This window comes from Oncorhynchus mykiss, chromosome 8 (assembly GCF_057628025.1).
Source record: "Oncorhynchus mykiss isolate SJ-2025 chromosome 8, ASM5762802v1, whole genome shotgun sequence".
NCBI lineage: Eukaryota > Metazoa > Chordata > Actinopteri > Salmoniformes > Salmonidae > Oncorhynchus > Oncorhynchus mykiss.
The window spans coordinates 79061055-79086439 of NC_143029.1; the positions used below are offsets into that span (position 1 = coordinate 79061055).

The 25385-nt window shown below is 45.2% G+C and overlaps 2 protein-coding genes across 4 annotated transcripts; both read right to left on the reverse strand.

Annotated features, from left to right (window-relative positions):
* Positions 1 to 274: 274 nt before the first annotated feature.
* LOC110530667 (uncharacterized) lies at positions 275 to 12657 on the reverse strand. 2 transcript variants are annotated; one of them, XM_021613892.3, is made up of 8 exons: positions 12376 to 12657; positions 11928 to 12063; positions 11404 to 11752; positions 11084 to 11312; positions 10581 to 10935; positions 10285 to 10436; positions 1682 to 1773; positions 275 to 1524 (listed from the first exon to the last, which is right to left on the reverse strand). In XM_021613892.3, exons 1-8 carry the CDS (start codon positions 12449 to 12451, stop codon positions 1291 to 1293), a joined length of 1623 nt encoding a protein of 540 aa, XP_021469567.3. In that variant the 5' UTR covers positions 12452 to 12657; the 3' UTR covers positions 275 to 1290. The 2 variants fall into 2 exon arrangements, with proteins under 2 accessions (XP_021469567.3, XP_090038826.1); XM_090182700.1 differs by having other exon boundaries at positions 11084 to 11308; positions 12376 to 12654.
* A 164-nt stretch (positions 12658 to 12821) lies between these two features.
* On the reverse strand, positions 12822 to 24550 carry gorasp2 (golgi reassembly stacking protein 2). Of its 2 annotated transcripts, none has more exons than XM_021613895.3 (10): positions 22574 to 24550; positions 21691 to 21771; positions 21334 to 21537; positions 20929 to 21015; positions 20669 to 20799; positions 20448 to 20583; positions 17823 to 17946; positions 14234 to 14320; positions 14025 to 14120; positions 12822 to 13849 (listed from the first exon to the last, which is right to left on the reverse strand). In XM_021613895.3, the coding sequence occupies exons 1-10, from the start codon at positions 22634 to 22636 to the stop codon at positions 13563 to 13565; spliced, it is 1296 nt and encodes a 431-aa protein (XP_021469570.1). In that variant the 5' UTR covers positions 22637 to 24550; the 3' UTR covers positions 12822 to 13562. The 2 variants fall into 2 exon arrangements, with proteins under 2 accessions (XP_021469570.1, XP_021469569.1); XM_021613894.3 differs by having other exon boundaries at positions 13992 to 14120; positions 22574 to 24541.
* Positions 24551 to 25385: the final 835 nt, after the last annotated feature.

A 25385-nucleotide genomic window follows, 5' to 3' on the forward strand; every position in this document is an offset into this window, starting at 1 on the left:
TTAGCAAGTCCCACTTGGTTTCTCATGTCTCCTTGTTCATTTGTGCTACAAAATGTTTTTTATTTTATTTTGCTGCTATGTAGATGTGGCTTTTAGTTAAGATCTATCTGTATGAGCTACCTCAGGTACAGATAGTGCAGACCCGTGCGAACAGGAACACTCTAGGGCCCTGAAGTGTATAGCCTACTCTTTAGTGGCCCTTTGAAGTGTACAATCCACTGTGGTGAGAAGAATAATGCTTCTGTATGCCAGGAGTTCCAATAACGTCAAACTGTTTTACCACAGCAATGTTTATTAGTAGTCTGGAAACCATGTGTCATATATATAAAGTTGTATAAAACTGTTCTATATGAAGGAAAAGCGCAGTTTGATGAAGGCTCTCTTCACTAACACTTTACTTGAAGTCTGTCATAAGGCCTGCGTAACAGGTGTCATAAGGAGTTATTACAGCATATTGGTAGTGTACTGAATGTAAGTGTTTATATTGGAAGACTGGAGCATTAAACAGACCATAAACAGGAGCCACAGCAGTTGAACACCATGTAAACTGGTTTCACCACTGTCTGATACATACAGATACGAGAATGAATGGGAGGCAATGTCAGGTCCTGTCATTCATATGCAATAAAGATTGCCCTACCAAGGTCACCGCCTTTGGTTTGTGCGCATAATGTCTCCCACAGACAACACACGTTTATCTAGAAAAGTTTTTCCTGATCCAAGACTTGGATCGGTCAGATGCCGTAGTGGTCAGTCACACCTGATGAAAGCATGGCAGACAGATGCCATTTGTCAAAAGGCTGGGAGGTCAGTTACAACCATAGACTTGGATAACTTTGCATCGTTCCATTATGACGTCTGTGAGCATCTCCATTTTGAACTAGTCAACTTTCATCTACGAGATGGCAAAAAGGGTGCATACTGCCACCTAGAGTGTGTTGTTTGAACAGGTAAAAAGCCAAGGTTGGAGATTTACTGCCACCTGGAGTTAAGGAATGTTTCCTCACTAGTTTAATTAATTGGCTGATCCCTCCTGATGACCTGGATGGAATTATGTGATCCTTCCTTAACCCATAGGAGGTCCCACCCAGTTGAAGTCCTCAATGGTGCTGCCCATACTAAAACAAGTCCTCTCTATAGTTACATGCTGGATGATTGAAGAAGGCTTCTTCAGCATGTTGCCTAGTGAGTAAACACTCGTCAGGAGAGAAAGGGGAAAATGTAAGGCTGTGGATTGAGGGATTAGGAGAGGAGTGTCAGGCCAGTCCAGGGGTAAGTGATGGTGTAATGTCAGTCCAGTCCAGGGTTCTCCACGGTAGTCTTGTCTCTGGGTCCTCCTGGCTCTGAATGGACCTGAGCTCTAATGTCCATCTGGTTCCAGGTCCTTCTGAGCCCGTTCCTGCTCCCAACGCTCTGGCTGCTCCTCCCTATTGCCACTGCAGAGCTCCCTGGCCCAGAGTCACTAGAGTCACCCTCCTCTGGAGGTTTGGAGCTTCTAGACTTGGAGTGGGATGATCGAGAGAGCTGTGGTGGGGAGAAATGATATTACATAATATCACTATTACTGTAGTGACAGTTACATTATTACTATTAATGTAGGCCTGCTAGTAGTTTAGTCATTAATTAATCAACTAATTAACTACCAGCCTTTCTACATATTGTGTGTGTGGTGAACGCTCACCTTTCTGATCCCTGTGATGGTGGTGAATGTTCCATGGTTGGGCTTACACCTGAAGTACCTGTTACCATGGAGACTGCCTTCATTTTCTCCACCTAAAGTTGAATAGGAAGAGGTGTTACCAGGGCTGGCTCCAGGAATAAGCAACATAAGCGGTCACTTAGGGCCCCGGGCAGCTAGGGGGCCCCCAAAGTAATAAATGTATAAGTATTATTTTAAAAATTAGAAGCTCAGTCGAGGTCTCAACATACTGTTGAGAGTTAAAATAGTAGAACACACAATGTGCAAGTTCAATGTGTGTTTGTGCATCAGAAATCTTTTTCTTATGTCAGTCGCCATGTCAGCTGACAATTTTTAGATTGGTAAATGAATCTAGCCAGCTATCTAAACTTGTAATCATAGCCGAATACCGACCAGGCATGCAGGGCATGTGCCCAGGGGCCCTGAACTCCAAAGGACCCCCATTGAATTTGTTAGTCACTCTCACTCTGATACACTTCATGACCAAAAGCATGTGGACACCTGCTCATCGAACATCTCATTCCAAAATAATGGGCATTAATATGGAGTTGGTCCCACCTTTGTTGCTATAGCAGCCTCCACTCTTCTGGGAAGGTTTTCCACTAGATGTTGGAACATTTCTGCGGGGACTTGCTTCCATTCAGTCACAAGAGCATTAGTGAGGTTGGGCGATTAGGTCTGGCTTGCAGTCGGGGTTCTAATTAATCCCAAAGCTGTTCGATGGGGTTGAGGTCAGGGCTCTGTGCAGTCCAGTTAAGTTCTTCCACACCGATCTACAAACCATTTCTGTATGGACCTCACTTTGTGCACGTGGGCATTGTCATGCTGAAACAGGAAAGGGCCTTCCCGAACTGTTGCCACAGAATCATCTAGAATGTTATTGCATGCTGTAGCGTTAAGATTTCCCTTCACTGCAACTAAGGGAACTAGTCCGAACCACGAAAAACAGCCCCCAGACCATTATTACTCCACCAGTTTTTTTATTTATTTTATTTATTTGTTACATGCGCCGAGTACGTAGACCTTATAGTGAAATGCTTACTTACAAGCCCTTAACTAACAATGCAGCTTTAAGAAAAGAAGTGTTAAGTAGAAAATAAAAGTATCAAATAATTAAACAGCAGCAGTAAAACAATAGTGAGGCTTTATGCAGGGGGTACCAGGGAACAGAGTCAATGTGGAGGCTATTTACAGGGGTTACCGGGGAACAGAGTCAATGTGGAGGCTATATACAGTGCCTTGCGAAAGTATTCGGCCCCCTTGAACTTTGCGACCTTTTGCCACATTTCAGGCTTCAAACATAAAGATATAAAACTGTATTTTTTTGTGAAGAATCAACAACAAGTGGGACACAATCATGAAGTGGAACGACATTTATTGGATATTTCAAACTTTTTTAACAAATCAAAAACTGAAAAATTGGGCGTGCAAAATTATTCAGCCCCCTTAAGTTAATACTTTGTAGCGCCACCTTTTGCTGCGATTACAGCTGTAAGTCGCTTGGGGTATGTCTCTATCAGTTTTGCACATCAAGAGACTGAAATGTTTTCCCATTCCTCCTTGCAAAACAGCTCGAGCTCAGTGAGGTTGGATGGAGAGCATTTGTGAACAGCAGTTTTCAGTTATTTCCACAGATTCTCGATTGGATTCAGGTCTGGACTTTGACTTGGCCATTCTAACACCTGGATATGTTTATTTTTGAACCATTCCATTGTAGATTTTGCTTTATGTTTTGGATCATTGTCTTGTTGGAAGACAAATCTCCGTCCCAGTCTCAGGTCTTTTGCAGACTCCATCAGGTTTTCTTCCAGAATGGTCCTGTATTTGGCTCCATCCATCTTCCCATCAATTTTAACCATCTTCCCTGTCCCTGCTGAAGAAAAGCAGAACCAAACCATGATGCTGCCACCACCATGTTTGACAGTGGGGATGGTGTGTTCAGCTGTGTTGCTTTTACACCAAACATAACATTTTGCATTGTTGCCAAAAAGTTCAATTTTGGTTTCATCTGACCAGAGCACCTTCTTCCACATGTTTGGTGTGTCTCCCAGGTGGCTTGTGGCAAACTTTAAACAATACTTTTTATGGATATCTTTAAGAAATGGCTTTCTTGCCACTCTTCCATAAAGGCCAGATTTGTGCAATATACAACTGATTGTTGTCCTATAGACAGAGTCACACACCTCAGCTGTAGATCTCTGCAGTTCATCCAGAGTGATCATGGGCCTCTTGGCTGCATCTCTGATCAGTCTTCTCCTTGTATGAGCTGAAAGTTTAGAGGGACGGCCAGGTCTTGGTAGATTTGCAGTGGTCTGATACTCCTTCCATTTCAATATTATCGCTTGCACAGTGCTCCTTGGGATGTTTAAAGCTTGGGAAATCTTTTTGTATCCAAATCCGGCTTTAAACTTCTTCACAACAGTATCTCGGACCTGCCTGGTGTGTTCCTTGTTCTTCATGATGCTCTCTGCGCTTTTGACGGACCTCTGAGACTATCACAGTGCAGGTGCATTTATACGGAGACTTGATTACACACAGGTGGATTGTATTTATCATCATTAGTCATTTAGGTCAATATTGTATCATTCAGAGATCCTCACTGAACTTCTGAAGAGAGTTTGCTGCACTGAAAGTAAAGGGGCTGAATAATTTTGCACGCCCAATTTTTCAGTTTTTGATTCAAGGGGGCCGAATACTTTCGCAAGGCACTGTACAGGGGGTACCAGGGAACAGAGTCAATGTGGAGGTTATATACAGGGGGTACTGGTACAGAGTTAATGTGGAGGCTATATACAGGGGGTACCAGGGAACAGAGTCAATGTGGAGGCTATATACAGGGGGTACCAGGGAACAGAGTTAATGTGGAGGCTATATACAGGGGGTACCAGGGGACAGAGTCAATGTGGAGGCTATATACAGGGTGTACCAGGGAACAGAGTTAATGTGGAGGCTATATACAGGGGGTACCAGGGAACAGAGTTAATGTGGAGGCTATATACAGGGTGTACCAGGGAACAGAGTCAATGTGGAGGCTATATACAGGGTGTACCAGGGAACAGAGTTAATGTGGAGGCTATATACAGGGGGTACCGGGGAACAGAGTTAATGTGGAGGCTATATACAGGGGGTACCAGGGAACAGAGTCAATGTGGAGGCTATATACAGGGGGTACCGGGGAACAGAGTCAATGTGGAGGCTATATACAGGGGGTACCGGGGAACAGAGTCAATGTGGAGGTTATATACAGGGGGTACCGGTACAGAGTCAATGTGCCGGGGCACCAGTTAGTCGAGGTAATTGAGGTAATATGTAGGTAGAGTTAGTGACTATACATAGATAATAAACAGAGTAGCAGCAGTGTAAGAATGGGGGAAGGGGCAATGCAAATAGTCTGGGTAGTAGTCTGTGACTAGGGTGGCTGGAGTCTGACAATTTTATGACATTCCTCTGATACCGCCTGGCATAGAGATCTTGGATGGCAAGAAGCTTGGCCCCAGTGATGTACTGGGCCGTACGCACTACAGTCTGTAGTCCCTTGCGGTCGGAGGCCGAGCAGTTGCCATACCAGGCAGTGATGCAACCAGTCATCACCAGTCATGCTCTCAATGGTGCAGCTGTAGAACCTTTTGAGGAGGATCTGAGGACCCATGCCAGATCTTTTCGGTCTCCTGAGGGGGAATAGGTTTTGTCGTGCCCTCTTTATGACTGTCTTGGTGTGTTTGGACAATGATAGTTTGTTGGTGATGTGGACACCAAGGAACTTGAAGCTCTCAACCTGCTCCACTGCAGCCCCGTCGATGAGAATGGGGCCGTGCTCAGTCCTCCTTTTCCTGTAGTCCACAGTCATCTCCTTTGTCTTGATCACGTTGAGGGAGAGGTTGTTGTCCTTGCACCACACGGCCAGGTCTCTGACCTCCTCCCTCCCTATAGGCTGTCTCATTGTTGTCGGTGATCAGGCCTACCACTGTTGTGTCATCGGGAAACTTGATGAGTGCTGGGGTCGTGCCTGGCCATGCAATCATGAGTGCAGGAGGGGACTGAGCACACACCCGAGGGGCCCCCGTGTTGAGGATCAGTGTGGCAGATGTGTTGTTACCTACCCTTACCACCTGGGGGCGGTCCATCAGGAAGTCCAGGATTCAGTTGCAGAGGGAAGTGTTTAGTCCTTAGCTTAGTGATGAGGTTTGAGGGCACGATGGTGTTAAACGTTGCGCTGTAGTCAATGAATAGCATTCTCACATAGGTGTTTGTTTTGTCCAGGTGGGAAAGGGCAGTGTTGAGTGCAATAGAGATTGCATCATCTGTGGATCTGTTGAGTTGGTATGCAAATTGGGTGGGTCTAGGGTTTCTGGGATAATGGTGTTGATGTGAGCCATGACCAGCTTTTCAAAGCACTTCATGGCTACAGACGTGAGTGCTACGAGTCGGTAGTCATTTAGGCAGGTTACCTTAGTGTTCTTGGGCACAGGGACTATGGTGGTCTGCTTGAAACATGTTGGTATTACAGACTCAGTCAGGGACAGGTTGAAAATGTCAGAGAAGACACTTGCCAGTTGGTCAACGCATGCTGGTTATCCATCTGGCCCTGCGGCCTTGTGAATGTTGACCTGTTTAAAGGTCTTACATCGGCTGTGGAGAGCGTGATCACAGTCGTCAGGAACAGCTGATGCTCTCTTGCATGTTTCAGTGTTGCTTGCCTCAAAGCGTACACAGAAGTAATTTAGCTCATCTGGTAGACTCGTGTTACTGGGCAGCTTGCGGCTGTGCTTCTATTTGTAGTCTGTTGTAGTTTGCAAGCCCTGCCACATCCGACGATCATCGGAGCCAGTGTAGTACGATTCAGTCTTAGTCCTGTATTGACGTTTTGCCCATTTGATGGTTTGTCAGAGGGCATCGCGGAATATCTTACAAGCTTCCGGGTTGGAGTCACGCTCCATGAAAGCATCAGCTCTACCCTTTAGCTCAGTGCGGATGTTGCCTGTAATCCATGGCTTCTGATTGGGTTATGTACGTATGGTCACTGTGGGGACGACGTCATCAATGCTGTTATTAATGAAGCTAGTGACTGATGTGTACTCCTCAATGCCATTGGAAGAATCCCAGAACTTATTCCAGTCTGTGCTAGCAAAACAGTCCGGTAGCTTAGCATCTGCCTCATCTGACCACTTTTTTTATTGACCGAGTCACTGGTGCTTCCTGCTTTAATTTTTGCTTGTAAGCAGGAATCAGGAGGATAGACTTATGGTCAGATTTGCCAAATAGAGGGCGAGGGAGATTTTTGTAAGCATCTCTGTGTGTGGAGTAAAGGTGGTCTAGAGTTGTTTCCTTCTGGTTGAACATTTAACAAGCCGGTCGAAATTAGGTAAACCGGTTTCCCTCATTGAGTGCGGTCTTAGTGCAAGCATCGGGTTGTGGTAGTAAATAGCTACGAAGAATATAGATAAACTCTTGGTAAATAGTGTCGTTTACAGCTTATCATGAGATACTCTACCTCAGGTGAGAAAAACCTTGAGACTTCCTTAGATTTTGTGCACCAGCTGTTTACAAATATACATAGACCACCACCCCTTGTCTTACCAGTGGTCGCTGTTCTATCCTGCTGAAAAAGCGTAAAACCCACCAGCTGTATGTTATTCATGTCGTTGTTCAGCCACAACTCGGTGAAACATAAGATATTCCAGTTATTAATGTCCCGTTGGTAGGATATACGTGACCGTGGTTTGTCTATTTTATTATCGATTGATTGTACGTTGGCTAATAGGACTGATGGTAAAGGGAGATTACCCACTGGCTGTCGTACCCTTACAAGACACCCAGACCTCCGTCCCCAATATCTCTGTCTCTTTCTCTTGCGAATGATGGGGATTAGGGCCTTGTCAGGCGTCTTAAGTAAATCCTTGTGTCCGACTTGTTAAAGAAAACGTATTCCTCCAGTACGGGGTGAATAATCGCTGGCCTGATATCTAGAAGCTCTTTTCGGCCCCAAAAGAAACACATTAGCACAATTGGTTAGGGGACCGTAAAACGGCAGCCATCTCCTCCAGTGCCATTCATTATGCATTGGGGCAGGTAGTGTTCTCCTGGCATCCGCCAAACCCAGATTTGTCCGTCGGACAGCCAGATGGTGAAGCGTGATTGATCACTCCAGAGAACGCGTTTCCACTGCTCCAGAGTCCAATGGCGTGAGTTTTACACCACTCCAGCCGACGTTTGGCATTGTGCATGGTGATCTCAGTCTTGTGTGCAGCTGCTCGGCCATGGAAACCTATTTTAGGATGCTCCTGACAAACAGTTATTGTGCTGACGTTGCTTCCAGAGGCAGTTTGTAACTCGGTAGTGAGTGTTGCAGCCGAGAACAGACACTTTACACACTTCAGCACTCTGCAGTCCCATTCTGTTAGCTTGTGTGGCCTAATACTTTGCGGCTGAGCCGTTGTTGCTCCTAGATGTTTCCACTTCGCAATAACAGCACTTATAGTTGACCGGGGCAGAACATTTGACGAACTGACTTGTTTTGCCCGGCGTGGTGGGCCCCCAAAAGGCTAGAGCCACATCACAAGGGGCATACATCTGAAGCATCTGTTTAGAAGCCCCACTCACCACCAAATATGGTGATGAGAGGAAGTCCAGTGGCGCGAAGTGGGAGGAGATGAAACTTGACCGACATTGAATGTTTCATCGATGATAAAAAATGAGCACAATCTCAATACAGTTTTCTGTTTACAAAACGATAATCTGTTAAGAACTGAGAGCAAAGTTTTATAGACTTAACCCTTTGCCAAAGTTTTTTTTTAGGGTGAATTGAGTTATTGCACACTCACACTAGGCGGAACGCCTAATGGAAATATGCAAATCATTGCTAAAATGCACCAATAAGATCTCACTTGTGCTTGGCTCTGCCCACCTTCTTGCTTGTTCTGCCCACTATGCTTCATTTGCTCCCATTGGAAACGACCCCAATGATAAATCTTGGGTTAGAGCTAGGTTCAATCAGATTGACAATTTTTACATCCACATAGCGTTGTTGGCTGTGTGTGGTGGTAGAACTGCGTTAGAGCTGTCAAACCCACAAGCGGCTCGTTGCGTTACCTTATCACGGATACTGCCGTTGGAATGCCACCAAACCCCACGCGGCTATAATCTGACAAATCCCAAACAACTGCATTAGAAGTTCATGCAGCCTCATTACAAGTTCAAACACTCCAACTTGACGGATAAATCACACCATCCAAATGTTATTGGTCGTATAAATATATTTAGCAGATGTTATTGCGGGTTTAATGAATTGCTTGTATTCCTAGCTCCAACAGTGCAGTAGTATCTAACAATACACATCAATACCCACAAATCTAAAAATAAAAGGTAATTAAGAAATATAGGACGAGCGATGTCAGAGTGTGTGTGTGTATGCATATACAGTTGAAGTCGGAAGTTTACATACACTTAGGTTGGAGTCATTAAAACTCCTTTTTCAACAACTCCTCAAATTTCTTGTTAACAAACTATAGTTTTGGCAAGTCGGTTAGGACATCTACGACAAGTAATTTTTCCAACAATTGTTTACAGACAGATGCATTCACTGTATCGCAATTCCAGTGGGTCAGAAGTTTACATACACTAAGTTGACTGTGCCTTTACACAGCTTGGAAAATTCCAGAAAATGATTTACCTACACCTTAGCCAAATACATTTAAACTCAGTTTTTCACAATTCCTGACATTTAATCCTAGAAAAAATGCCCTGTTTTAGGTCATTTGGGATCACCATTTTATTTTAATAATGTGAAATGTCAGAATAATATTTGAAATTATTAATTATTTCATCTTTTATTTCTTTCATCACATTCCCAGTGGGTCAGACGTTTACATACACACAATTAGTATTTGGTAGCATTGCCTTTAAATTGTTTCACTTGGGTCAAACGTTTTGGGTAGCCTTCCACAAGCTTCCCACAATAAGTTGGTGAATTTTGGCCCATTCCTCCTGACAGAGCTGGTGTAACTGAGTCAGGTTTGTAGGCCTCCTTGCTCGCACGCACTTTCAGTTCTGCCAACACATTTTCTATAGGATTGAGGTCAGGGCTTTGTGATACCTTGACCTTCTTCCATAGTTATGCCTCTTGTCCAGATGGGAAAAGGCAGTGTGCAGTGTGATGGCGATTGCATCGTCTGTGGATCTATTGAGGCGGTATGCAAATTGCAGTGTGTCTAGGGTGCATGAAAACATGCAGTTGCCTAACATCAATGGTTTGATATTTGAGAATAATTATTTCTAACATCGATAGAGCCTAAACTTTCTAGCACTGTTTTGAACGAACGCAGTAGGGATAATAAGGGGGTGGTTTGTGACAGACAAGAGCAGCCGCTCACCTATATTTCAGCTCATACCACAGTTACACCTCCAACACCGCCAAAACATCTGCTATGCGGATGTCGACCAATGCTGGTTAATGCTCGATCTGATTGAATCCAGGCCTTATTTACCAGTATCTTTGGTGTTACTGTCACAGTTGTCATGGTGATGAGAATGCCAGATATTCACACACACCCTAAACACACACACTGCACACACACACACAAACTCACTGGCTGTGTCCAATTCCACTCCGATATAGATGTCTGTAGACTCAGTGTTTTCCAGTGGTCCGATGAACCTCACAGCTCCTCTTCTCCTCTCCTCTCCTCTCCTCCTCCTCTCCAGCACTACACGGTCATTCACACACAGGCGGTGCTTCTTCCTGATATGCACATGCATGCACGAACGGACATACGCACCACACACAGTTAAGTTCTTTAAATCACAATTATTGTGAAATGAGTCATTAATACAGTATAATACGGTAATACACAGAAGAGAAACTAAAGCAAGAATAGAAGTGTACCTGGTGGTTAATGCCCTGGGGTCCAGCCCTCCTGCTGCTTGGACTGTGGACGAGGAGTCAGGACAGTCTGGGGCCAGACACCACCTCTCCTCCTCTTTTGTCTCCTCCATCTCTCCCCTCAGAGGTCCACATGAGGCACTTCTCCTTAGGACATTCTCTCTTTTCTGCTCACAAACAACAACAATATCAATGACAAAAAACAAACTACCACAAAAACAGCTCATCATAAAGGCTGTGACATCCTCATGTGTCCATTGTGAAGTATGATAATGAGGTCCAGCCTTCAGCGTGTGTTTTCGGTCTGATGTCTGTCCACCCTGCTCAGACGACAGGTTGCCCTTCTCCCTCCTCCTGACTGAAACACAAACACACACAATGTCCTGACATGGTGAGCACACAGCAAAGACAGACTGAAACTTCACATTCTCCTTGGTCATAATTGCTATGAATAAAACAGACATTCCAATTCAAAGCACTGCTTCATTATGTAAAACAATTTACACCTCTTTCTCTGGGATTGCTGTCACTATGGGAGGAGTGAGGCATGATGGGTAAGGGTTGTGATCCCAGATCTTCTTCTACAGAGGGTAGAGTAAGTCTGTTGTCTTCTTGTCTCTTTTCTCCCCCTCTCTTCTTCACCCTCTCATCTCCTCTCCTGCCTTCCTTTCCTCTCTTCTCCTTTTCTCCTGGATCCTCCTTCTCATACTCTTTCACACAGGGCAGAACTGCTGTCTGACACAGAGAGAGAGAGGGTGGGGTAGTTTGTGTGTATACCTTTACGTGAGTGTTGACTTGTGAGAGAGATCATGTGTGTCATACATACCTGTCTCCTCTGAGGGGTGAGGTTGTGAAGGGGGACCAGAGGAGGGAGGCAGGGGGGTGTGGTGCTAAAGGATAGAGGGGGGAGGCAGGGGGGTGTGGTGTTAGAGCACAGGCTGCCCCTCCCAGAGCTGTATATGGAGGACACACTGGGGGAGACACTGGCTGGGGGAGAGGGGAGGTAGGGGGAGGAGGCGGCGAGAGAGACGGAGGGGAGGCAGGAGAAGGGAGAGGTGGAGTTGGTCTGGGATCTGTTGGAATCTAAGGGACCCACGGGAGCAGCCGGAGCAGTGGACAGAGAGCACATCAGCTCCTCTATTCGGGCCCTTTGGACCTCTACGGTCCTGTGCAGACTAAGATATGAGAGGAGGCGCACACACACACACAGCAGAGTTAAGCAAAGGTCAGACAAACTCAACCGAAACAGTAAATGGTTAACTTTCTCATGGAGGAGGCAGCTGAAAACTGGTGTGAATCAGGCATGTGACAGTGGGAATTTGTTTGATACAACAAGCCTATGGTTCTCACCGTTGATTCTCGCGCAGTATCTCGGCTATACTCGAGCACAGGTGCACTGCACCTCTCCTCGAACCATTGATGAAGAACAGTACAGCTTGCGAGGCGACCTCCTTGTCCTCCTCAAGACCCCCTGACGAACTGCCCACTTGGTATAGGAAGGCAGAAATACTACAGTAGTAGAAAACTATTTGTCTATCACTTTATTACCTTTATTCAGTGGTTTTGTAGCAGTTATTGCAGCACAGCAAACAAATTGTCCCCATCACAGGCGTCCCTATTAAAAAAATGACAAGCTATATCGAATGTAGGCTACTTTACCAGTTTGACATGGTTTAGTGACGTCAACTTTAATCTAAGCTTTCTTATTCAAAGAAAAGCATAACTTCCAAAGCTGTAGCCTAGGTACCCGTGCGAGTCCCACCACGACTGAGTGAGCTCCAAATCATTGTTTCCATACCTGTCTGGGACGCACGCGAGTCAAGGTCCGAATCCAACGACCAGGTTCGGTTTCTACTGCGCTCGCGACCACTCATATCCCAGTTCTCTAAATAACAAATGTCTATTGATTTGTTATTGTACTACTCTACTGTAAGCCATGTGTTGCGTTTTTTCACTAACCCTAGACGACGTAACTCCACTTGGGGTGCGTAACACCCAATGAAACGCAGGTTGGTGGCGCTAGGTTGGCTCACAATAGTACAGATAGCGCCATGCTTTCTTGGTGAGGGTTTTAGGCTATAATTATTGTAATACGCTTGCTCTGTCTGGTCATTTTAAGCAGGATAATGAAATATGCAAGGTAAAAGCTTAAAACAAGTAGGCTAATCTATAGACAATTTATACATTTTTGAAAGCAACGAAAGTGCATATTTTGAAATAGAAAAACACGCACAAATAAGAAAGTATTTTAAAATTCCATTAGCTTTATTGCTCGAGTATGTGTACAGGGTGTTTTCATAAAGTTGTAACACAGCGCCCTCGTGTAGTTGAAAAGCCTCACTTCGCCTTCATTTCCTACCTCTTCAACCCACCATGCCAGAGGCAGCACCGTCTAACCCCCAATACGATATTTACCACAAACCCTAGCCCAGCCACAAATAGTACATAGTTCTGACGATATCCCTGCCTATTTCGGTCCCCTCTGGCATGGCCATCTAGTGACTACCACCCTCACACAACGTTTAAGGGTAGGCTATAGAGTTCTGTTAGAAACGAAAGGTGCATGGAGAGAAGAACACAGGGACAAACATGCCTAATATTTTTCAAAACGTGGTGCAAAATAATGCAGATTTCATTCTTTAACAGGAACAATCAAAGCAATTAAACAAAACAAAAAAATATATAAAGGAATATCTAGCAAATAGATGTGTTTACTAAAGGGTACTGAAGAGAATTTGAATTTTGAATGAAACTAAGGCAGTGTGGGTCAGACAGGCAGGCAGGGCTTCCCTGCTTGTTGCCACTCAGCCACTTCTTTATTCCTCTGCTCCATGTTTCCAACTGACTGCACCAGCTTCACCGTGGCAAATTATTCTGTCCCTCCTGGCTAAATAAATATGAGAGAGAGAGAGTGCGAGTGAGTGAGAAAGAAAACGAGAGAGAGAAACCGGCAGGTTCGATTCTGGGTATGAGACTTTTCCTGTGTTACGACGACGTCTTCGTGGCAGCCTTTGATTCCATGATGGTCGCCGAGGCGACGGCTGGTTCTGTGGCGGCAGAAGCGGGAACTGTGGCACCAGGGAGGGTCTGCTGCTCTGGGGCGGGGGTGACTGTGGAAAGGGTGAGGGGGGTGAAGGAGGAGATGTCGACAGGGGGAAGGGATGTTACCCCCTGGGGTAGGAGGGGGAGCTGGGACAGCATGGCAGGCAGGGGGGGGAGGGGGGCTAGACCAGGCAGGTTCAGAGGAGGGAAGGGTGCGAGTGGAGGGAATCCTGAAATGGAGGGGAGAGGATGGGGCAGGTCAGAGAAAAGAGATATCTGTAGTTGAACACATGAATAATCACACTGGTACATAATACGTTAATGCCTGGGGGTGGAAACCCACTGTTAGCATTAGCTGTTAGCTGTATAAACCTGCTGTTCCTGGTGGCAGTAGCCCGCTAATACCTGCTAGCGATACAGCGCTGAGGTCTGGTAGTGCGGTGAGGTTGAGGTTGGGGAGGTTTGGGAATGGGGGCAGGCCGCCCGGGAGAGGCAACAGACCTACAATAGCACACAAATAAACATACTTAATCAGTGTAGAAAAGGTATTGTGTGTAAGATTAGATAATTTCAATTCGATCTTGAAATATAATTCTGAAGAGGCGTGTACTGACCTGGTAGCGTGGTGGCAGGGTTGAAGGTCGTGGAGGCTGGGTTTAGGGGGCTAAGGGAGGTGGGCAGCAGGGGAACGGTGGGGAGACCTGGAAAAGAAAGAGTGAGAGTTTGAGCAGTTAGCACACAGTTGTATAGGAGAGAGAAGACCTTTTAGACCAAGGGTGGGCAAACTACGTCCCGCAGGCGCCAGCAGGAAGTTTGAGTAGAAAATGTAATAAATAAGTAATTATTTTGGGTAGAAAAAATATATTTTTTAAATACTCCAGGCCCCACTAATATTTAAAACTAAATAGAACTTAATAAATTATAAAGGCTCTGGAGCAACAAACCGCCCTTGCTGGCTCTGCCTGGCCGGTTCCCCTCTCTCCACTGGGATTCTCAGCCTCTAACTCTATTACAGGGGCTGAGTCACTGGCTTACTGGTGCTCTTTCATGCCGTCCCTACGAGGGGTGCTTCACTTGAGTGGGTTGAGTCACTGACGTGATCTTCCTGTCTGGGTTGGCGCCCCCCCTTGGGTTGTGCCGTGGCGGAGATCTTTGTTTGCTATACTCGGCCTTGTCTCAGGATGGTAAGTTGGTGGTTGAAGATATCCCTCTAGTGGTGTGGGTGCTGTGCTTTGGCAAAGTGGGTGGGGTTATATCCTTCCTGTTTGGCTCTGTCCGCGGGTATCATCGGATGTGGCCACAGTGTCTCCTGACTCCTCCCGTCTCAGCCGCCAGAATTTATGCTGCAGTAGTTTGTGTCGGGGGGCTAGGGTCAGTCTGTTATATCTGGAGTATTTCTCCTGTCTTATCCGGTGTCCTGTGTGAATTTAAGTATGCTCTCTCTAATTCTCTCGGAGGACCTGAGCCCTAGGACCATGCCTCAGAACTACCTGGCATGATGACTCCTTGCTGACTCCACCTGGCCGTGCTGCTGCTTCAGTTTCAACTGTTCTGCCTGCGGCTATGGAATCCTGACCTGTTCACCGGACGTGCTACCTGTCCCAGACCTGCTGTTTTCCACTCTCTAGAGACAGCAGGAGTGGTAGAGATACTCTTAATGATCGGCTATGAAAAGCCAACTGACATTTACTCCTGAGGTGCTGACTTGCTGCACCATAGACAACTACTGTGATTATTATTTGACCATGCTGGTCATTTATGAACATTTGAACATCTTGGCCATGTTCTGTTATAATCTCCACCCGGCACAGTCAGAAGAGGACTGGCCACCCCACATAGCCTGGTTCCTCTCTAGGTTTCTTCCTAGGTTTTGGCCTTTCTAGGGAGTTTTTCCTAGCCACCGTGCTTCTACACCTGCATTGCTTGCTGTTTGGGGTATTAGGCTGGGTTTCTGTATAGCACTTTGAGATATCAGCTGATATCGAAGGGCTATATAAAGGGCTATATAAATAAATGTGATTTTATTTAAAGGACCTACAGTGCATTCAGAAAGTATTCAGGCCCCATGACTTTTTTTCACTTTGTTACATTAAAGCCTTATTATTTTCCCTTATCTACACATAATAGCCCATAATGACAAAGCAAAAACAGGTTGAGATAGTATTGCAAATGTGTTAATAATAAAAAACAGAAATGCCTTATTTACATAATTATTCAGACCCTTTTTTATGAGACTCTAAATTGAGTTCAGGTGCATCCTGTTTCCATTTATCATCCTTGAGATGCTTCTACAACTTGTTTGGAGCACCTGTGGTAAATTCAATTGATTGGACATGATTAGGAAAGGCACCACCTGTCTCTATACAGGTCCCATAGTTGACCGTGCATGTCAGCAAAAACCAAGCCATGAGGTCGAAGGAATTGTCTGTAGAGCTCTGAGACAGGATTGTGTCGAGGCACAGATCTGGGGGAATGGTACCAAAATATTTCTGCAGCATTGAAGGTCCCCAAGAACACAGTGGCCTCCATCATTCTTAAATGGAATAAGCTTGGAACCACCAAGACTCTTCCTAAAGCTGGCCGCCCAGCCAAACTGAGCAATCGGGGGAGAAAGGCCTTGGTCAGGCAGGTCACCAAGAACCCGATGGTCACTCTGATAGAGCTCCAGAGTTCCTCTGTGGAGATGGGAGAACCTTCCAGCAGGACAACCATCTCTGCAGCAATCCTCCAATCAGGCCTTTATGGTAGAATGGCCAGATGGAAGCCACTCCTCAGTAAAAAGGCACATGACAGCCCGCTTGGAGTTTGCCAAAAGGCACCTAAAGGACTCTCAGACAATTACAAACAAGATTCTCTGGGCAGATGAAACCAAGATTGAACTGTTTGGCCTGAATGCCAAGCGTCATGTCTGGAGGAAACCTGGCACCTCCCCTACTGTGAAGCATGGTGGTGGCAGCTTCATGCAGTGAGGATGTTTTTCAACGGCAGGGAACCTGACAGCGCTTGAGAGAATCTTCAGAAAAGAATGGGAGAACTCCCCAAATACAGGTGTACCAATTTTGTAGCGTCATACCTCCTTTTGATCATCTTTCCTTCCAGTTCTCTGCTGTCCATGACTGGAACGAATTGCAAAAATTTCTGAAGCTGGAGACTCACATCTCCCTCACCAGCTGTCAGAGCAGCTCACAGATCACTGCACCTGTACATATCCCATCTGTAAACAGCCCATCGATCTACCTACCTCATCCCCATACTGGTATTTATTTATTTATTTAGCTCCTTTGCACTCCAGTATCTCAACCTGCACATTCATCTTCTGCCGATCTACCATTACAGTGTTTAATTGCTATATTGTAATTACTTCGCCACCATGGCCTATTTATTTCCTTAACTTCCCTCATTTACACTCACTGTATATAGACTTTTTGTTTTCTTTTGTTCTACTGTATTATTGACTGTATGTTTTGTTCATTCCATGTGTAACTCTGTTGTTGTATGTGTCGAATTGCTACGCTTTATCTTGGCCAGGTCGCAGTTGTAAATGAGAACTTGTTCTCAACTGGCCTACCTGGTTAAATAAAGGTGAAATAAATAAAAATACCCAAGAAGACTCCAGACTAATCGCTGCCAAAGGTGCTTCAACAAAGTACTAAGTAAAGGTTCTGAATACTTATGTGCATGTGATATTTCCGTTTATTATTTGTAATAAGTAATAAAAAAAATAATTACAAATTTAAAACATTTTCTTTGTCATTATGGGGTATTGCGTGTAGATTGATGAGGGTGGGGGAAACTAAGCAATTTTAGAATAAGGCTGTAATGTAACAAAATGCTTAAAGTCAAGGGCTCTGAATACTTTCTGAATGCACTGTATATATTTTTAAATAACTGCCTGTTTTCTGGCCCGCAAATTGATATTGACCAAGAAAAATCATAAACATTTTTTATTTTTTTTATTTTAAAGTGCGACCCTAAGTTGTATTTCAAAATCCCGATGTGACCCTGGAGAAAAAAGAAAGAGTTTCCCCACCCCTCTGAGACCATCTGTAGCATTTCCACTGGGAGTTTGAAAGGGGTGGGGAGGCCATCTGGACCCATATTAAAAATGATTGGTCGAACCCTGGTGCCACATTCCATTCCAGACATTTCCTAACACTTTGATACCATATTATGTTGAGAGAGAAAGTAAGAGAGATTAAGTACCTGTCTGAAGCTCACTTGGAATGGTGGGTGGAGCTGAGTTGATTGACAGGCTGGACAGCGAATCTTCTAACCCCGTGGGGACAGAGGGCACAGCAGGGGGTGGGGTTACAGCAGAGAGCTGAACCTGAGTGGGAGGGAGAAATAAGGCAAAAGCAGAGAGAAAGATAGATGGAGAGAGGAATAGAGAAATATGTGAGGGATGGCTGATGAACAGTGAAGGTCAAGTGCATTTAAAACAAGTCATTCATAATTCTAATGAAAACCTTTCCTCTCGGTCTTGCCTGTCTGCACTGGGAGGGACAGTCATACATACAGTACAAGTCAAAAGTTTGGACACCTATTCATTCAAGTTTTTTTTTTACTATTTTCTACATTGTAGAATAATAGTGAAGACATCAAAACTATTAAAATAACACATATGGAATCATGTAATCATAAACGTGTTAAAGAAATCAAAATATATTTTAGGAGTTTCTTCAAAGTAGCCACCCTTTGGGCGCCCAGTGGTGCAGCGGTCTAAGGCACTGCATCTCAGTGCGAGGCTTCACTACAGTCCCTGTTTCGAAACCAGGATGCATCACATCCGGCCGTGATTGGGAGTTCCATAGGGCTGCGCACAATTGGCCCAGCATCGTCCAGGTTTGGCCGTCATTGTAAACAAGAATTTGTTCTTAACTGACTTGCCTAGTTAAATAAAACGCTTTTTTGCCTTGACAGCTTTGCACGCTCTTGGCACTCAACCAGCTTCATCTGAAATGCTTTTCCAACAATTTTAAAGGAGTTCCCACATATAATGTGTACTTGTTGGCTGCTTTTCCTTCACTCTGCGATCAACTCATCCCAAACCATCTCAATTAGGTTGAGGTCAGGTGATTGTGGAGGCCAGATCATCTGATGCAGCACTCCATCACTCTCCTTGGTCAAATAGCCCTTACACAGCCTGGAGGTGTGTTTTGGATCATTGTCCTGTTAAAAAACAAATGATAGTCCCACTAAGCGCAAACCAGATGGGATGATGTATCACTGCAGAATGCTGTGGTAGCCATGCCGGTTAAGTGTGCCTTGAATTCTAAATAAATCACTGACAGTGTCACCAGCAAAGCACCCCCCCCACACCATGCTTCACAGTGGGACCTACACAGAGATCATCCGTTCACCTACTCTGCATCTCACAAAGACACGGCGGTCTGAACCAAAAATCTCAAATTTGGACTGGAAAAGGACCGAGTTCCACAGGTCTAATGTACATTGCTCATGTTTCTTGGCCCAAGCAAGTCTCTTCTTATTGGTGTTCTTTAGTAGTGGTTTCTTTGTAGCAATTCGACCACGAAGGCCTGATTCACAGTCTCCTCTGAACAGTTGATGTTGAGATGTGTCTGTTACTTAAACTCTGAAGCATTTATTTGGGCTGCAATTTCTGAGGTTGGTAACTCTCATGAACGTATCCTCTGCAGCAGAGGTAACTCTGGGTCGTCTTTTCCTGTGGCGGTCCTCATGAGAGCCAGTTTCATCATAGTGTTTGATGGTTTTTGCAACTGCACTTGAAGAAACGTCAAAGTTCTTAATTTTCCAGATTGACTGACCTTCATGTCTTAAAGTAATGATGGACTGTCATTTCTCTTTGCTTATTTGAGCTGTTCTTACCATAATATGGACTTGCGGTCTTTTACCACATAGGGCTATCTTCTGTATACCACCCCTACCATGTCACAACACAACTGATTGGCTCAAACGCATTGAGGAAAGAAATTACACAAATCAACCTAACAAGGCACACCTGTTAATTGAAATGCATTCCAGGTGACTACCTCATGAAGCTGGTTGAGAGAATGCCAAGCATGTGCAAAGCTGTCAAGGCAAAGGGTGGCTACTTAGAAGAATCTCAAAATATATTTAGATTTGTTTAACACTTTTCTGGTTACTACATGATTCCATATGTGTTATTTCATAGTTTTGATGTCTTCACTATTATTCTATAATATAGAAAATAGTAAAAATAAAGGAAAACCCTTGAATGAGTAGGTGTATCCAAACTTTTGACTGGTACTGTACATGCATAATGAGCCTTTCATAGCTCATAACCTAGCCCTGGTCGGGGGGGGGGGGTTATTTTTGCCCTCATAACAGCCTCAATTCATCAGGGCATGGACTCTACAAGGTGTCAAAAGTGTTCCACAGGGATGCTGGCCCATGTTGACTCCAATGCTTCCCACAGTTGTGTCAAGTTTGTGTAAAAAAATCCAGCAGCATTGCAGTTCTTGACACAAACTGGTGTGTCTGGCACCCTCTACCATACCCCTTTCAAAGGCACTTACATATTTTGTCTTGCCCATTCACCCTCTGAATGGCACACATACAAAATCCTTCTTTAACCCATCTCCCCCTTCATCTACACTGATTTAAGTGTATTTAACAAGTGACATCAATAAGGGATCATAGCTCCCATCTGGATTCACCTGGTCAGTCTGTCATAGAAAGAGTTCTCAATATTTTGTACACTCAGTGTATGTCATAGTAGAAGGATTACAAAAGAGCATAAAGTGACAGTGTCCACTGACCGTCCAGGCAGTTATCGCTGTTCTGATTCTGGGCTCTGTTTTGGTCGAGTTCTGGGTCGATACTAACCTCAGTGAATCCGTCCTTGAGCGCGCTGATGGGCTCACCACTGGGAATGTGACCCGGAAAACTAATCTTCTTCCCTTCTTCAAATGGCCGGGTGGGAATTCTGTGCAGGTAACCGTATCCGATGCCACATCCCAGACTGTAACAGGGGAACAGGAGATAGCATTAGCGTGATGTCACTTGTCAGACTGAAGTGTGTAGCGTGTGTATTGTATGTTGGTTACCTGCCCTCCCCTCCCCAGGAACTGTTGGGGGTGATGACCACCTCTCTGCAGTTGTCTGTGTCTGTGTTATAGACATATAGCTTCAACCCCTTCCCCTCATGGGTCTCAATCAGAGAAAACAGGTCCTCCGACTGATGAGTGAGAGAGGTGGAAGGGAGGGAGATAGAGATCAACTTCAATGACTTGTACACAAATGCTGATTGGCTAGTCTTAACTCCTAGTGTAGAATGCATGGAATAGTAGTGTCAGTGTGTGCGCACCTCGTTCATAACGGTGTCGGCTCCTATGATGTAATCAGTGTGGGGCCGCAAGCCAGCCAGGGCTGCCGGAGAGTTAGGCTCCACCTCCTGAGAAAGAGAGAGACCCTTGGTTAATTGTATTTTATATAACAAAGCAAGTCAGTTAAGAACAAATTCGTATTTACCTACCCCGGCCAAACCCTAACAACACTGGGCCAATTTTGCTCCACCATATGGGACTCCCAATCAGGGACGGTTGTGATACAGCCTGGAATCGAACCAGGGTCTGTAGTGACACCTCTAGCACTGAGATGCAGTGCCTTAGACCGCTGCGCCACTCGGGAATCCCAACTTATATCAAGAGTTACACCTGCCCGGTACACTGGGGCGAGCTAAATTGGGCACAGCCATTGACTGGCTACTCACCAGCACATGCCAGATGTTCTCATTGGCTCCCTCGAAGCTGCAGAAGCGTATGGAGACACCCAGCAGGCCCTGGCCACCCCAGAGGTTGCTTGGGGTGACGGTGGACTCCCTGAGCTCCAGGGTCTTAGAGGAGTAAACCAGCATTCTAACTGGCTTCTCCACACTGGCCTTCAACAGGTCCTTCAGAGTGTCATTGTCCTTGTTCTGAAACACAGACAGGGTAAATTATAGAATTAGAATAAGTAGAATGGACAATCAGAGCTATACAGTACAAGATAGCATCCTCAGTGGGAGTTTGTGTATGTGCATGTAGTACGTGTGTTGAACATACCGATTCAACAGCATGTCTTTGCTTACCAGTCTTTCGTTGTTGATGGAGACAATAAAGTCAAAGAAAGGCTCCAGTCCTGCACGATGTCCTGGAGAATTCTCCTGAACCTGAGGAGAAGAGAGAGGAGACATGACTTGTAACAACTGTATTTTGTGATTGAAGGGGAGCACCTGGAACAAGGTTTGAACAAGGACCATGGAAGTTACAGGGTATCTACACCACCGCCTGTGACATGAGATCCAGTTAAGGTCCTGTCTTCTTGGCAAATGTTAGGGCGTTGCACATCATCTTTGAACTTTTAGCAGTAGCCTTAGAATGAAATAGGTATTACAAGCTACACCTGTAATACCAAAAGGTTGGTTACCTGTCTGTCTCAAGATCAAATGGATCCTTGTCACATCAACATATTGAAGATGGAGGTCTATACATTTAGGGAGTAATGAGACATTCAGGTGTTCTGACAAATGTGTAAATCAAAGACATGACTCTGTGATGTTGAGGATTCTGTCAGCAATGCGGCAGCACCTACAAAAGTTGACATTATGACAGCTAGCTAGCATTGAGCTCATTTAAACACCATTCACTCTATCTAGCTGCCTGGTTGTTTTGACAGCTAACCTTGTTACCAAACAATACATGCAACCAATAACACTCATTTACCTTTCAAAGCTGCATGTAAAATGATACATGCAAATATTTAACTTGGACAATTACACAATACAACTGTAGCAAATGCTGGGGAAAATAGCGTTAACAATGTCTATTAGCATTAGCTGCATGTAGGCCGGAATGTGATCCCCGGCCTCTATCTGACGGTGAGGACACAATTAGATCCTGCTGTGGGACCATTCTTACGGATGCTAACATTATTTGGCAAACGTCAAAAAAAATTAAAAAAAATACACATACCCGAAGAACATGGTAGCCTTCGGATCCTCCTCCCGGTATCTCGACACTCTGCGACCCCCCCATGTCACGGCTGGTTTATATCGTAGTTAGGATTTAATGCTTGATATTTTTCTGCTCAAGTAATATTGCTAACTGGCTAGCTTAAACTCTAATAAGGCGGCCTGCCAGCTGAGCACTTGTGTTGTTACGTGGCAGTCCACCAGGAAACAGGGCTGATGGGAGTTTTCTCATAGCCGCAGATCTAGAATCAGTTTATCCACCCAAATCCTGTAATTATTAATTAGTGGGAAAATTGCAAAACTGACCCAAGACCAGTGTCTATGACCAAGTGTAGGCTGGTGACATGCGCAAGTCAAGGGCTTCAGGTGCTGCTTTTGAATTGTGATATGCAGTATACTCAGACAGTAGTACTAGTATTGGCATATTGTACCATTATATCACAATTGACTGTAAAACCTAGCAGCTGTTTTTCACCCCTCAAAAAAGTGGGTAACAGATTGATAAAGTAACACTGGTAACATTCGGCAAGCGCTACCGGAGTGCCAAGTCTAGGACCAAAAGGCTTCTTAGCAGTTTCTTTAATGCAGGGAAACTTAAATCCGTTTTACCAAATTTCTATCAGCATGTTAAATGTGCAACCAGAGGAAATAGAACTGAACCACCTTTACTCCACACACAGAGGCTTACAAAGCTTTCCCTCGCCCTCCATTTGGCAAATCTGACCCTAATACTATCCTCCTAGTTCCTGTTAACAAGCAAAAATTAAAAGCAGGAAGCACCAGTGACTTGATCAATAAAAAAAGTGGTCAGAGGGGGAAGATGCTAAGCTACAGGACTGTTTTGCTAGCACACTGGAATATGTTCCGGGATTCCTCCGATTACATTGAGGAGTACACCACATCAGTCATTGGCTTCATCAATAAGTGCATCGATGACTTCAACCCCACAGTGATTGTACGTACATACCCCAACCAAAAGCCATGGATTAACAGGCAGCATCCTCACTGAGCTAAAGGCTGGAGCTGCCGCTTTCAAGGAGCGGGACCTGAAAGCTTATAAGAAATCCCGCTATGCCCTCTGACGAACCATCAAACAGGCAAAGTGTCAATACAGGACTAAGGATGAATCGTACTACACTGGCTCCGATGATCGTCGGATGTGGCAGGGCTTGCAAACCATTACAGACTACAAAGGGAAGCACAGCCGAGAGCTGCCCAGTGACACAAGCATACCATGAGCTAAATTACTTCTATGCTCGCTTCGAGGCAAATAACACTGCAACATGCATGAGAGCACCAGCTGTTCTGGAAGTCTGTGTGATCACGCTCTCCGCAGCTGATGTGAGTAAGACCTTTAAACAGGTCAAAATTCGCAAGGCCACAGGGCCAGATGGATTACCAGGATGTGTACTGTGAGCACAAGCTTACCAACTGGCAAGTGTCTTCACTGGCATTTTCAACCTCTCCCTGTCCGAGTCTGTAATACCAACATGTTTTAAGAAGACCACCATAGTCCATGTGCCCAAGAACACTAAGGTAACCTGCCTAAATGACTACCAACCCGTAGCACTCACGTCTGTAGCCATGAAATGCTTTGAAAGGCTGGTCATGGCTCACATCAACAACATCATCCCAACAGATCCACAGATGATGCAATCTCTATTGCACTCCACACTGTACTTTCCCACCTGGACAAAAGAAACACCTATGTGAGAATGCTATTCATTGACTACAGCTCAGCGTTCAACAACATAGTGCCCTCAAAGCTCATCACTAAGCTAAGGGTAGGTAACAACACATCCACCACGCTGATCCTCAACACGGGGTCCCCTCAGGGGTGCGTGCTCAGTCCCCTCCTGTACTCCCTGTTCACTCATGACTGCACGGCCAGGCACAACTCCAACACCATCATTCAATTTGCCGATGACACAACAGTGGAAGGCCTGAACACCGACAACGACGAGACAGCCTATAGGGAGGAGGTCAGAGACCTGGCTGTGTGGTGCAAGGACAACAGCCTCTCCGTCAACATGATCAAGACAAAGGAGATGTTTGTGGACTACAGGAAAAGGAGGACTGAGCACGGCCCCATTCTCATTGACGGGGCTGCAGTGGAGCAGGTTGAGAGCTTCAAGTTCCTTGGTGTCCACATCACCAACAAACTGATATGGTCCAAGCACACCAAGACAGTCGTAAAGAGGGCACGAAAAAGCCTATCCCCCTCACGAGACTGAAAAGATTTGGCATGGGTTCTCAGATCTTTAAAAGGTTCTACAGCTGCACCATCGAGTGCATCCTGATGGGTTGCACTGGTATGGCAACTGCTCTGCTTCCAACCGCAAGGTACTACAGAGTGTAGTATGAACGGCCCAGTACAACACTGGGGCCAAGCTTCCTGCCATCCAGGACCTCTATACCAGGCGGTGTCAGAGGAAGGCCCGAAAAATTGTCAAAGACACCAGCCATCCTAGTCATAGACTGTTCTCTCTGCTACCGCACAACAAGCGGTACCGGAGCACCAAGTCTAGGTCCAAGTGGCTTCTAAACAGCTTCTACCCCCTAGTCAAATGGCTACCCAGACTATTTGCAGTGCCCCCCCCCTCTCCCCCCCTCTCCCCTCTCACCCCCTCTTTACACCACTGCTACTCTTTACACCACTCACACTGCTTTTCTTTATCTTGGCCGGGTCGCGGTTGTAAATGAGAACTTGTTCTCAACTGGCCTACCTGGTTAAATAAAGGTGAAATAAACTCTCTGTTGTCATCTATGCATAGTCACTTTAATAACTCTACCTACATGTACATATTACCTCA